At 42.8% G+C, this 14,443-nt stretch overlaps 1 protein-coding gene across 1 annotated transcript in view; it reads right to left on the bottom strand.

The window, feature by feature from the left end:
- Positions 1–7,896: 7,896 nt before the first annotated feature.
- Positions 7,897–14,443, bottom strand: part of LOC143287578 (sodium/myo-inositol cotransporter-like) — a 67,075-nt gene continuing 60,528 nt past the window's right edge. Inside the window, exon 16 of the mRNA XM_076595683.1 lies at positions 7,897–13,511. Within this exon, the coding sequence (XP_076451798.1) occupies positions 13,201–13,511 (311 nt within the window). The 3' untranslated portion in view covers positions 7,897–13,200. The remainder of the gene's footprint in view (positions 13,512–14,443) is intronic.

Here is a 14,443-nt window from a genome sequence, read left to right as displayed (position 1 = left end):
AAAGGCTTGTAACACAAGTACTCATTAGATGTTTTATTTGAAGGTCTGGTTCAGAATGTCGTGTTAACCGGCTCTGGCAGTAAGCTAGAATGGGATGGCGTTGGACATCGCCGCCTTTGTCATCAGGTTTGTGTGAGTGGAGGGAGACAACTCTTTTGTCCATGGTGATTTATTATTTCCAACACTGATGCAGTTATGTCCCGTGTCTTAGCGTTCATTTCTCTCTCTTCCTTGCCGCCGCGCCCCCCCCCCCCCCCCCCCCCCCCCCCCCCCCCCCCGAGGCTCTCTCTCTCTCTCTCTTTTAAACACACACACACACACACACACCACACGCAGACAAAGTAATGAATAGCAGTCGAATACTCGAATACATGCCGACTGATTGATTTATGTGCATTATCAAGCTCTGAGCTTGTAATTAGGCACTTTGAGGTTGCTTGATTGATAACCTTGATATAAATTATGTAGCGCTCACCCTCGATGATGGACCAAGCGCAAAGTGCCTTACAAACACAGGGTCATTTGCGCAACCTTGGTAGAGAGCCGACTGAGAGCTGCCGCCTTTTAGGCGCTCATCATTCGTTTCCTCGTTTCCTTTGTCATTCAGCCAGACTTTCAGTCACGCACCACACACACACACACACACACACACACACACACACACACACACAGAGCCTATGTAAATCAGAATTTCAATTTCACCTCACTAGTCCTCCGACAATAAATATAAGATAAATCTTTCAACATCAGCTTGTGTGCTGTCTGCCCACTCCACCTCCACGTAAGTACCTCATACCCGCTCCCTACCCCCGCCCGCACTCTGAGGCTCTGTCCACCCTCCTTGACAGTCGAAACGACCAGACATTTGATCGACGTTTACTTCTAAACTATACCGGTGCCAGTGAGAGTTGTATGAATAATGGTTTCTCCATTGCAATGGGAAATCATTTACAGCTTGCTTAGTCTTTTGTGACGACTACGACTCTCAAACTAGGAGGCAAGATTGCTCTGGCTCTTAGTTCTGCAGTCCAGGGGGTTAGTTGGCCTTTGGGAACCATCCCAACGCCTCATGGCCGAGCGAGTGGGGGTCTGACTTGGGCAAGACACTGTCCACTATAATCAAATTCTAGACCAGATAGGCGGGACTAACAGTTAATTGCCTCCTCTGCTGTTCTGATGGCCATTGTTGGACACGACTGACCATCATACACCGATGCCATCAACAACACGACTTGAGCGAGCGAACAAAATTAATGTGGAGGACCCGAAATTCAATTCTCTTAGTCATTGAGAGGATCCTTTGTTAAGGGCCGAAACACTTGACTGAGGAGGGTTTCTTCTCTGAAGACCTTGTATTGTCCAGCTCTCCCTAGGGTTTCTTATCACTTTGTTCGTTCCGCTGCTTGTCATGCAGTCATCAGTGCTGTTGGAATCTGTTGAAATTCTCCATATCACGCCCGTTACAAACACACACACACACACACACACACACACACACACACACACACACACACACACACCGCCACGCACGTTCCCACTGGCACGCACGCACACACTGGCACACGGCACTCACACACACACACACACACACACACACACACACACACACTGTGCGGACTCACATAAATGACCGGCGCGCACGCGTGCACACACACGCACGCACGCACGGCACACGCGCGCGCAAATAACACCACCACATGTCTACATATAATACATATCTTTTGGATGTTCGGTCCTAATCTGCAGTTCACTGACACCTCAAGCTAAGCTCCGAGAGTGGTTCATCCTCTGTTGGTCCCCACCGGCACCCAGCTCTCACCTATGGGTCCTAGAAGCTGCTAGCATGCGGCAGCGCCCAACCCCCGGGCAACGGCTTTGACAAACTTCTTTGACAGGTTGGCTAAACTAGGTGAGGGTAGCCGATGGGTCTCAAACCCTCGGTGAGTTAGGGCTTGTCTACCCAAGCATGTGAAGACTGGATCCGGCGGACTCTGTGGAAGAAACCTTCAGGCAGGATGAGGCACATAGGACATCCTGGTCATCCACTGCATCCGTTTCCATCTCCAGTCGTCTTGACCTCGTCTTGCCACTGGATACAGATGGTCTCGGACAAGAGAGTGAGGTCGACGGTGCGCAACTCCTCCTCACTATAAACAAAGTCATCGCGCAAGTCATCAGTCATCCTTCATCCCATACCATCATTTTCCTCAAGCCCTGTTGCGACAGGCGAGCGACGAAGCGACAGGTGTGGGTACACTGGCAGTCGTAGCCGCGGACCTGCACACAGGCGGCTCAGGCCATAGGGTCGTTTTTCACCAACTGGAGCAGCGGTGGAGATCGGCAGCCCCCTGAGCGACTGAGCAGCCCTCTTCAGGACAGCACTGCTCACCTCCATGGCATGAGGAAGGGGCTAGAAAAGGTGCCCTAAACATTGCCTGCTCCACACCACCCTAGTCAGCATACCGCGGCTGACGGGGACCCTACTCAAGCAGTCGACACACAAAGGAAAGAAAGAAGAAAGCAAGGAGCACCCCATTGACCATTGCCACATGGAACGTGCGTACGCTTCTGGACACAGGCGACTCAGCCAGACCACAGAGACGCACAGCACTCATTGCGAGTGAATTAGCCATCGACATCGCTGCCTTAAGTGAGACCAGACTGGCAGAAGAAGGCGAACTCTGTGAGCGAGGCGCAGGCTACACCTTCTTTTGGAGTGGTCGCGGACCTGAAGAGAGACGTGAGGCCGGAGTTGGCTTTGCAGTGAAGACAACCCTCGTTGGCAAGCTGGCTGGCCCCCCGAAAGGAGTGAACGATCGCCTGATGACGATGAAACTCTCTATATGCAACGGGAAGAAGTTTACCACAATTGTCAGCGCCTACGCGCCCACCATGACCAACCCAGATGAGATCAAGGACAAGTTCTATGAGGACCTGAACGCTGTCATCACCACTGTTCCCAACGCAGACAAGCTCATCATTCTTGGTGACTTTAACGCGAGAGTTGGTTGTGACAGCACCTCCTGGGAAGGAGTGATTGGGAAGCATGGGGTTGGTAACTGTAACAGCAATGGCCAACTACTTCTCCAGACATGTGCTGAGCACGACCTTCTCATCACAAACACCATCTTCTGCCTCCCTACCCGTAACAGGACGTCATGGATGCATCCTCGCTCTGGGCATTGGCATCTCATCGACTTTGTCATCGTCAGGAAGAGGGACAGGCAGGACGTACGAGTCACGAGGGCCATGTGCGGCGCCGAGTGCTGGACAGACCACCGCCTTATCGTCTCCAAGCTCAACCTCCGCATCCAGCCCAATAGACGGCCTCAGGGCATGAAAGCACTCAAACGCCTGAATGTCAACAAGCTGGAGCTAGGCAACATCAAGCAGAGCTTTGCTGACACCCTGGAGGAACGCCTTGAGTCCACCGTGCTGGACAACCAGAATGTGGAGGCAGCATGGGGTGCACTGCATGAGACGGTGTACAACACTGCCATGGAGTGCCTGGGGCCTTCTGCCAGGAAGCACAAAGACTGGTTTGATGAGAACTGCACTGAGAGATCAAGCAGCTGCTGGAAGACAAACGCCAAGCCTACAGAGCCCACATTGAAGATCCCAAGTCACAGTCAAAGAAAGACATACTGAAGAGCGCACGCAGCACCATCCAGCTGAAGCTGCGGCAGATGCAGGATTCCTGGTTGAGCAACAAAGCTGATGAGATCCAGGGCTTTGCAGACAGGAACGACATGAAGAACTTCTATAACGGCCTGAAAGAAGTCTATGGTCCCACCACCTCCGGATCTGCTCCACTCCTCAGTGCTGATGGTTCTACCCTGATCACTGACAAGGACGGGATCCTTGAGAGATGGGCTGAACACTTTGACAGCGTACTGAACCGCCCCTCCACCATCAATGATGAAGCCATCAACCGACTCCCCCAGGTGCCAGTCAGTGAGTCGTTGGATGCCATTCCAACTTTGGAGGAGACCCAGAAAGCTATCCGTCTGCTATCCAATGGCAAAGCCCCTGGCTCAGACTCCATTCCAGCTGAGGTCTACAAAGAAGGTGGTATGGCGCTGACTGAGAAGCTTCATCAGCTGTTCCAGCTCATCTGGCAGCATGAGGCAGTTCCACAGGACTTCAAAGACGCTTCCATCATACACCTGTACAAGCGCAAAGGAAATCGTCAGGTCTGTGACCACCATCGTGGAATATCCCTGCTGTCCGTCGCAGGCAAGACTCTGGCCAGAGTGCTACTCAACCGTTCTCATAGCGCACCTTGAGCAAGGTCTCCTACCAGAGAGCCAGTGTGGCTTCGGGAAAGAACGCGGGACTATCGACATGGTGTTTGCTGCCAGGCAGCTCCAGGAGAAGTGTCAGGAACAGAACGCCAACCTTTACTCCACCTATGTCGATCTGACCAAGGCCTTCGATACTGTTAGCAGAGATGGCCTTTGGAGAATCATGGCGAAGTATGGATGTCCCAGAAAGTTCATCACCATCATACAGCAACTACACGATGGGATGCTGGCCCGAGTCCAAAACAACGGAGAGACTTCAGAACCATTCCCTGTCTCCAACGGAGTCCAGCAAGGGTGTGTTCTTGCCCCCACCCTGTTCAGTCTCGTGTTTTCAGCCATGCTGACAGATGCCTTCAGAGACGCTGACGTAGGCATTGGCATCAGGTACCGCACAGATGGCTCACTCTTTAACCTCAGGAGGCTTCAAGCAAAAACCAAGGTGAGGACAGACACCGTCAACGACTTCCTGTTTGCTGATGACTGCGCTCTCAATGCTGCCTCCGAAGCTGACATGCAACACAGTGTCGACAAGTTCTCTGCTGCCTGTGACAACTTTGGCCTCACAATCAGCACAAAGAAGACTGAGGTGATGCACCAGCCAGCTCCAGGAAAGCCTTACGTTGAACCAAACATCTTCATCAACGGACAACGACTGAACGCGGTGGACAAGTTCACATACCTGGGCAGTACACTCTCTCGCACAGTTGTCATCGACGACGAGGTGAATGCCAGACTCGCCAAAGCCAGCGCTGCCTTCGGCAGACTCCATAAGAACGTTTGGAACAGGAGAGACATCACCCTGGAGACGAAGCTCAAAGTATACAAGGCCATAGTTCTCACCACACTGCTCTATGGATGTGAATCATGGACGGTCTACAAACGCCACGCCAAAAAGCTGAACCACTTCCACACCACCAGCCTCAGAAAACTTCTCGGCATAAAGTGGCAAGAGAAGATCCCTGACACAGAGGTGCCCACTCGTGCAAACTTGCCCAGCATCTACACCATCTTGATGCAGGCCCAGCTGCGCTGGGCAGGCTATGTAGTTCGCATGCCAGACCACCGGCTCCCCAAGAAACTGCTGTACGGTGAACTCCAACATGGCAAGCGCTCCCATGGAGGCCAAAAGAAACGCTTCAAAGACACTCTGAAAGCTTCTCTGAAGGCCTTCAGCATCAGCCACGACACATGGGAGCTGAATGCAATGGACAGACCAAAGTGGCGTTCAGCTGTCCACAAAGGCGCCAAATCCTGTGAGGCCAACAGAATCGCTGCAGCAGAGCAACGCAGACAGGCCAGGAAAAGCAGTGCCAGCAAGTCCCCGACAGCCGCCACCATCCCCTGTCCACACTGCATCAGAACCTTCCGGGCGCGGATTGGCCTGACCAGTCATCTGCGCACCCACAGAGCCCAACCCACCTACCCCCAGGATGACTAGATGGTCCTCGTTGATCCCGACGGACGAACCACCACTTGTTCTCTCTCTCTCTCTCTCTCGTTATTACTGTTAGATTTTAAACTATAAAGTGACAACACATGACGTTGAGGTGGTGGTAAGAATCTGCCTCTGTCTCCGTCTCTCGTTGCCAGGAAACTATAGGGTCACTGACAAAAATGATTAATACTGCATTGAGTTCTGTCAGTCCTACTGGTCAGCTGTGCTTCTCTGTCTGTCTGTGTCTCTCTCGCTTGCTCGCCCTGCTTTTTATGTACTTTTGTCATTACGCAAAGGTTGTTCAGCAGATGACATTAAAAAGTTTCAGTGTTCAGTGCTCTCTCTCTCTACCCCTTGTAACTCTCCACTTGCAGTCTCTGTGCGTCTCCATATCTGTCTTCTGTTATGTATCACCACTGTCATTCGGAAAACGCATCGAATTGTGCATGTATAACAAGGACAGGCTGAAAGACTAGGCCGTGGCTTTGTAGTGTGTCCAAGTGCATTCAATCGATCGATCGATCTTTCGTTGTTGTCCTGAACTTGACTGAGGGGAAAGAACTGAAAAACAACAACAGAAAAACCTGTTCTAGTCGAGCCTGAGAGTCGAGCGCGTCACTGGAGCAACAACAGCAATGGAAGCGTTGGTCTGTCTCCGAGTCAACTGCAGTGGGAAGTCGTTTACAATTTGTCTTTTGTGATGGACTGTGACTCAAACTAGGAGGCAAGATTGATCTAGCTCTTAGTGTTGCAGCCTTGGGGGCTAGTTAGCCTTTGGGAACCATCCTACAGCCGACTGTCCTAAAACCCTCTTGGCTGATAGAGTGGGGATTAATTAACATGGGCAAGACATTCTCCACTATAATCAAATTCTAGTCCAGATGGTTTGGACAGCAGTTGCCTCCTCTGCTGTTCTGATGGTCATAGTCGGACACAACTATCTTACATATACTGTAAACAATTATACCAAATGGAGGAAGCAACCTCTGTGCAAGATCACAGCTTTTCCTGGACACCTTTAAATGTTCATCTTTCTAAGATGGCAGCTTTTTCCCCAGTTCTTGTATTGCGTTTTGTATTGTGTTTTATTGTTCTGGGCCATTATATGGGAGGTAAGAGCCATTCAGGTTGAATTGCATTGCTGTGTTATTACATTTCATGTTGTACCAGTCTGTTTCTGTGGTATGATGAGTTGTTCTGGTGTGTGTGTGTGTGTGTGTGTGTGTGTGTGAATAGAACAGAATACTTTTTATTCTCATAAAACCTTAAAGTTTATGAGACAAAATAAACAAACATGAACATATTCAGAAGAGAAACATTAGTGAACACATTTCACCAGCCTTGGCTGTAATTCTGTTAGAAGGATCAATTCACTAGGCTTTGCATTTGGATGACATATGTCGATTAGGAATCTGTGTCTCTAAGTATTGTACTTTACACAATTGTCTAAAAGGCGAATCTCATCTTCTAAGCTGTTACAGGTATCACAGTCTTTGCTCTTTTGGTGTATTTCTATATCTTCCCTGTTCGATTTTTAAGTCATGGGCGTTGATTTGTTACATAGTGCTTTCCTGTGTTGTGTATTTGCTGTATTCTTTAAATACAGTTCAGTTTTATAATTTGCCACAGCGTTCTTGTAAAATTCTAATTTAGATGAACTGTTTCGTTTCTGTTTCCAAAATGTTACATATTCATTTTCAAGCTTCTTGGATATAGCATACTTTAATCTTTTGAAAAGTAAACTGATTTTTCAAACATGATGTAATCCAATGCTAGTTAATACATTTCTTATGAAAAGTAGCCAGTGAACATTTTTGTTTGTTTGATGATACATGCATTTATATGTTGTGTATGCAAGTGAATTTTGAGAAAGCTCTGATATGTGTATCCAATAGCCAATAACTTGATATATTATTTTTTGGCTAATAGGGAATCTTCTGAATACTCATGAAACTAGGAGAACTGTGTGTGTGTGTGTGTGTGTGTGAGAGAGAGAGAGAGAGAGAGAGAGAGAGAGAGAGAGAGAGAGATTTGCAATTTCAGAAAACTGGTCATGCAAATTTCTTGTGACTACCATTTCAACTCAAAAAACAAACATGGAACGAGTACAGAACACTGTGTGTGTGTTTGTTTCTGAGTACCAGAGAGAGATTCAGATTCAGATATTTTATTCATTCAAGGCCTTAGCCCCATATGAAGAGGGGCAAAAACATAATTGTATAATCAAAACAAGAATTAAACAAGCATGACAAGTCCTTCGAAAATAAACACAACACATACACACAAAAATTAAGACACAATTGTCTCTCTTAACTGAAATGCTTTATGAAGATACAATGCTAAATTTCGAATAATGCTTTCATTATTAGATGCCATCAGTAGACCCAGACAGAACAAGCATGGCTCTGCATAATATTTCTTTGGTATGAACTTCACACGAAAATCATTTAGCACAGGGCACACCAAAACAAAGTGGAGTTCATCTTCAATTGAACCTTTACACATTGGACACAACAGATCAGAATCTTTTTTATATTTATAGCGATAAGAATGAGTATTAATTTCTGAAATACCTAATCTAAACCTTGTCAAAACAGATCGTAAATGTCGATCAAGATTTAGCAAAAGATAGCTTTTCACTAAATGCGACGAGGTATATACTCTGTTTACTTCAAATCTATTACTTAACCCGATATGGCTTTCCCAACTTTGCCATCTGCTGTCTATCAGTCGCTGATGAAAAGCAAGCACAAATGCATATTCTTCTCCCACCCCTTGATAAACCCATGCATATCCTAGCCCAAGTTCAAATAGACATGTTCGTATATTAGAAGCCCAATTAATTTTCCCCCTTATATCTAAACTATACAACATATCGTAAGCCTTTCTCGGTAATCTGTCATTATTCATCCTCAGCAACTTTAACCAGTACCTGATACATCTTACTGCAGAATTTATATAAATGGGGTATCTATCTGTCTCTCCGTATATTAGATCATTTGGCGTTCTCATATTAACTCCAAGAATTTTTTTGAGCGCAAACAAATGCACCGATTCACAGTGTACAATGGCTTTACTGTCTAAACCCCACAACTCAGAGCTATATTGTACAATGGGTTGTATTTGGCTATCAAAAAGTTTTAGAAAGAGATCCAGAGAATTATTATTCAACGTATACAGTTTCTTTAGAACAAATAACAATGCATTCTTTGCTTTACTGGACAGATCTCTACAGGCAGATACAAAACTCAGACGGGTTGAAAAAAGTATACCAAGATATCTATACACATTCACTACAGACAACTCAATACCTTCAAAAATCCATCTTTCCCTCGCAGCCAAATAGCCTCCCTTTCTAAACACTACGATATTACTTTTGTTCAAATTTACACGTAACTGTAATTTATAAGCCGCATTTCTTAAGTTGTTGAGCTGTGTTTGCAAACCAATAACTGTCTCTGAAAGCAAAACCACATCATCAGCTAGTAATAAGATAAACAATTCAAAATAATCAACCATAAACATAGGTACCAGAGAGAGAGAGACAGAAAGAAAGAGAAAGAACAGACCAAAGCAAATTTTGCAGGTATGCACAAATGGAACATCACTCAAAACCATGACTGAATTTTATTAGTCCTTTCAATGGGACAGTGCTGTTCCATGAATGGATTGTTAACATACACAGAAAATTAAATAGAATGGAACTGATACACAGGATAAGCAAATGTAAATTTATCTACATGAAACACATGCAATACCTCCATTGTACATCATGACATCTACATTAATTTGTACCTGCATGGTTTCTTGTGTTACACATTACATGTACATTCTGTTGATAGTGTAATAATTTTGTGTTAAAAATCTGGACGGACAAATGACCCTTAAAAAAATATCTCAAAATCATTAAATATAGATGAATCTTCAGCAAACCATTTTAGAAAATTAGTCTATAATCTCATATTAAAATCAATCTCTAAAAAAAACATTTAAAAAGACATGAGATGAAAAGAAAAGAAAAAAAGAAAAAGAAAAAACAATCCAAAATTTAAGATAATAACCATTTGAGACACATTCCTCAAACATAAAAGATAATCATTTTCACAAATGTATCTGATTTTGTGTTCATACAGGCTGTGAAATTTTCGAAAATAATTTGTAGCTGAATACCAACCAGAAAGATTGACCAACTTGCAATCAAGCAGTTGTTTTCTCTTGATCATTAAACCTGACCAATAATCAAATACATAAACAACAAACCTTTATTTCAAACTCAGACAAAAATTCTCTAAATGGCAATACAGAAAAAAAAGCACACACAAAATCGTGATGATGTCAACCTGTATTTGTTCATTTAAACAATTCAAATAATTAATGTTTATACTTACATGAGTCATTTGTCACTGACCATTAAAATAAAGAATCACTGCATGTTCAGCACATCTTCATGCGGGATGTGATTCAATGGGAATTATAACATCACAAAAAGATGTGCAGACCTTTGTTTTTTCTATAGTCCATAAGGTAATATGAAGTGCTAATGATGTAAAAACAGATTAATATAAAAAGAAATGTGAGTGAGTCTGTGGTAATTGCTACACTCCCTCTAATATATATATACACAGAGACACAGAGAAAGATATATGGCTACCTCTATCTATGCACATAAATTCAGAAACCAGGTTAAAATAACTTAAATTGTCCCTGAGCTAGTGTCTAAGAACATGTCATTTTCATGCTCATTGAATGTTCATTGAGTTGATGTGTTGCTTCAATTGATAGGCTTTAAGTTTAAATACAGAACACGTTCACAGTGCAGTAAATATAGGGGACAATACAGACTCCCTATATCAGCAAAATAGACACTTCAAAATACTCAGGCAAGGACAAAACCACCCAACCAGTGATGTGTGTACAGCATGAGACATGGAGGCAATCCAGTTTGCTTCTCTCACAATAAAGTGAACAGCTCAATAATTTTATATCACTGATTGGTGGGAAATAACATGAAATTGATTATGAAATATAAAACAAACCGAATGAAAAATGCACACTTCCTCAAAAACAGAATCAAAACATGTGTCAGGAAGAAAAACAAAACAAAACAAAAAACCAAAAAAAAATCAAAAGAACATTTATAATCTCACAGTATTTGAAGAAATCTGTAAATATATTGATTTCAAACAGAAATGAGACACACACACGCACACACACACACACGCATGCACACGCACGCAATGCACGCACACACACACACACACACACACGCACACACACACACACACACACAAATACTCATTTCATTTTCCTTTCATGAAATTCCAAATTCTGTGTTTTGAGATTTCTTTCTATTTATGGAACAACAGTAAAAATTATGACAAATATTTACATATCAGCCTTCTCACAGAGATTCACAATCATCATTTTTCTGAGATTTACACCCTCCATCTTCACCTCATTAAGAAGCTAAAATATATCAAGAAAAAAAAAAAAACAGCAATAACATATCCACTTGTTTATGTATGTTTACAACATAAACCTTTTTAGCTGTTTATTTCCTGACATGTATGCATTTTTCTATTTTTTGTAGCTAACAAGCTTAACAATTAATCAAATGATTATCTAAAATCTATTAGATAAATCAAATACATTTCTACACTTCTGTACCAATTTCAATGATAATCTCTTTCCATTTCAACTTTTCACAAATTTGTTGAATAACAACACAATCACAGGTTTGATACGCAAGAGAAAAAAGAAAACTGACCTTGCAATTAAACTGAAAAATGATATGCCAGGCAAAATGAAACTGAAAATTTGATGTGATATGCCCACAGTCAGTGAAGCTGTTTCTTCCCTGTGGATATGCACACAGCCAACTGCTGGCATGTGACCCCCCTTCTCTGTATGTGCCGCTGCTGTTCGGATGGTTAAATGGACACAATTATCATACAACATCTATTGACAGCTGGGCAGTCACAGCTATAATACTAATTGCTTATTTAGAATCTGCACCATCACTATCATTCAGTTCAATTCAAAATATTTCTTTGCTAACAGCTCTTCACTGTTTGTTTGGTGCTGAAATACCAATATGCTGGATGAACCCCAACTTTGGTGCAGCAAGCAAAATCATTGTTCTGCAGCTTAACTCAATGACTGAAAAGAAAATAATACAATACTGCCTGGTATGTGTGGCACTGTGGTTAAATAAAAATGTGAACTTGTGTTCAAGTCTTTTTTTTTTCCCCTGAGTCATTTGGAAAACTGTGCGAAAACAATGTACTTTTGTGCATGAACGACCTCTCCCCATTTTCCAGGAAGTGTTACATGTGATCACAATGTCTTCCTGGGAATTGACCACAGCCTGTTACTATCACTACCTTTTCCACATCAGTCTCACTCCAGTATCCTTGATCAGCAGTCACTAAGGAGTCCTTTCTTAGTGGGAAACAAGTGAAAGTGGGAGTCATGCATATGTACACATAGTCTGATTATCAGAGTTTGAAAGCAAATTTTAGACCAGAAAAGTAAAGATCTAATTCACCACAGCAAGCTCTACAATTACAAATATATGCCAGAAAGAAATCATAAATAAGTTATACATGTATCAGAAAGAAAGATGTAAAGCCAATAAAGAATTGTGTCAATGGTGAACTCCTCAGTAGGTCAAGGTCAACTAAACATCAACAGATATAGGTCAAGGTACATCGATAAGAATTCACAAACACACACATGTCACATGCATGTGTACAAACTTTAAATAACATACATACAACTTCCTCAGTCTCTACAAGAATCTTATACTCTTGTTGATAACTTTGCCTGGGATCTGTTCAAACATAAACTTTACGAAATATGAAAATAATCACACAAAGTTTGAAATTAACGCAATAAACATGTAGTTCAACATTCAAATTCTAATGTGTACATGGAAAACTGACACTTTCCAACCAAAATATACAAGGACTGTTGTATGCCTATGCGGACAGATAATAACAAATATGCATATTTTTTTCTTGTGTTAAGACAGAAGAGTTAATTCTTAGACTTTCCAACAATTCAGTTACAAAAAATGTTCACTCTTTATCTGCAACTTGCAGTTAAAAAAAAAAGAAAAAAAAAAGTTTTCTATCAGTTTATCCCAGTGTCAAATAACTAATTCCCTGTTATAGCTCTTCACCCTTAACTGACAATTTTTTATTCTGACATTTGACTCTGTTTTTAATGGTCAGTTGATTTTGTGGTTAATTAAATCAATTTTCTACTTTGATTCCATCCTGAAAGTTTCCTTGTCCATTCTAAAATTCTCTTCCATGTCATTGTACATAGTAAGAGAAGTTTATCAAACACACACAAAAAAAAGCACACACACACACACACTATTTTTCCCCCCATCTAAAATTACTTTACAGAACAGACATTAAATTGATTACCAATCAATGTCAAGAAACATCGTCATCAATCCTGCCAAAGGCTGACATTCTTCATCACACCGTCACCAGGCAAAATGAAGGCGGCCCCCTCAGGGTAGAAGGGTGCAGTGTCGAAGGGGTACACCGACCAGAAGATGTACATGGCAACGCCGATACCCACCACTGTCATCATGCCCGCTGCCAGGATGACCTTGACAGTCATGGTCTGTTCAGTGACGTTCATGCCCTGCAGGTGTCGCTTCATGGAGCAGTGGTGCTCTATCGCATCCATGTCCTTGTGGAGCTGAACTCCACAGATCAGGTTGAACAGGATCTCCTTGATGCGGCTGGCTCTCTCTGCAGAAATGAGACAGACTCGCTGAAGACTTATCTTGCGCTGTCAGTGGTGAATTTCTACTTGCTTGGCTTTTTTTTTATTTTTTTTTTTTATTCATTTGAGCTGGTTTTCTCTGCAGAAAGGAGGCAGACACGCTGAAGACTATCTTGTGTTGTCAGTGGTGAAGTTATATTTGCTTGTTGTTTTTTGTTTATTATTTATTTGTGCTGGCTCTCTCTCTGAGGAAAAGAGACAGACACACAGAAGACTATCTTGTGCTGTTAGTGGTGAAGTTGTATTTGCTTGTTTGTTGTAGTTTTTCCATTTATTTGTGCCGACTGTCTCTGGAGAAAGGACACAGACACACTTAAGACTACACACTGAAGACTATCTTGCACTGTCAGTGGTGAGTTTCTATTTGCTTGTTGTTTTTTGTGTTTTGTTGTTTTATTTGCGCCAGGTCTCTCTGGAGAAAGGACACAGACACACTGAAGGCTATCTTCTTGCACTGTCAATGGTGAATTTCTATTTGCTTGTTTTGTTTTTGTTTTTTCTTTATGCCAACTCTCTCTGCAGAAATGAGCCAGACATGCTGAACACTATCTTGCTCTGTCAGTGGTGAATTTCTATTTGCTTGTTTTTTTGTTTGTTTGTTTGTTTTATTTGTGCAAGGTCTCTCTGGGGAAAGGACACAGACCAACATTCACAACCCAATATCAGAACAGAGGGATATATTAGAGCACAAGATATGGCAATATTCATGATGTTTTGAATGATTCCAAGCACTTTGTAACAGTCACTGAGGTTACGTCAGTGTGGTGGGTAGCCTGTAATTTTTTTTTCTGGTAGCATGCCCCACAACTCCACTGTTAGCTTGTTCTTCACCACAGTACATCCACCCTTTCCCATTTTATATATTTTCAGTGACATGCTGTTGTTTTGAAATCAGTGT

Source organism: Babylonia areolata, chromosome 11, assembly GCF_041734735.1.
Source record: "Babylonia areolata isolate BAREFJ2019XMU chromosome 11, ASM4173473v1, whole genome shotgun sequence".
In the NCBI taxonomy this organism is placed as follows: domain Eukaryota; kingdom Metazoa; phylum Mollusca; class Gastropoda; order Neogastropoda; family Buccinidae; genus Babylonia; species Babylonia areolata.
This window is presented reverse-complemented; position numbering and strand designations above follow the sequence as displayed.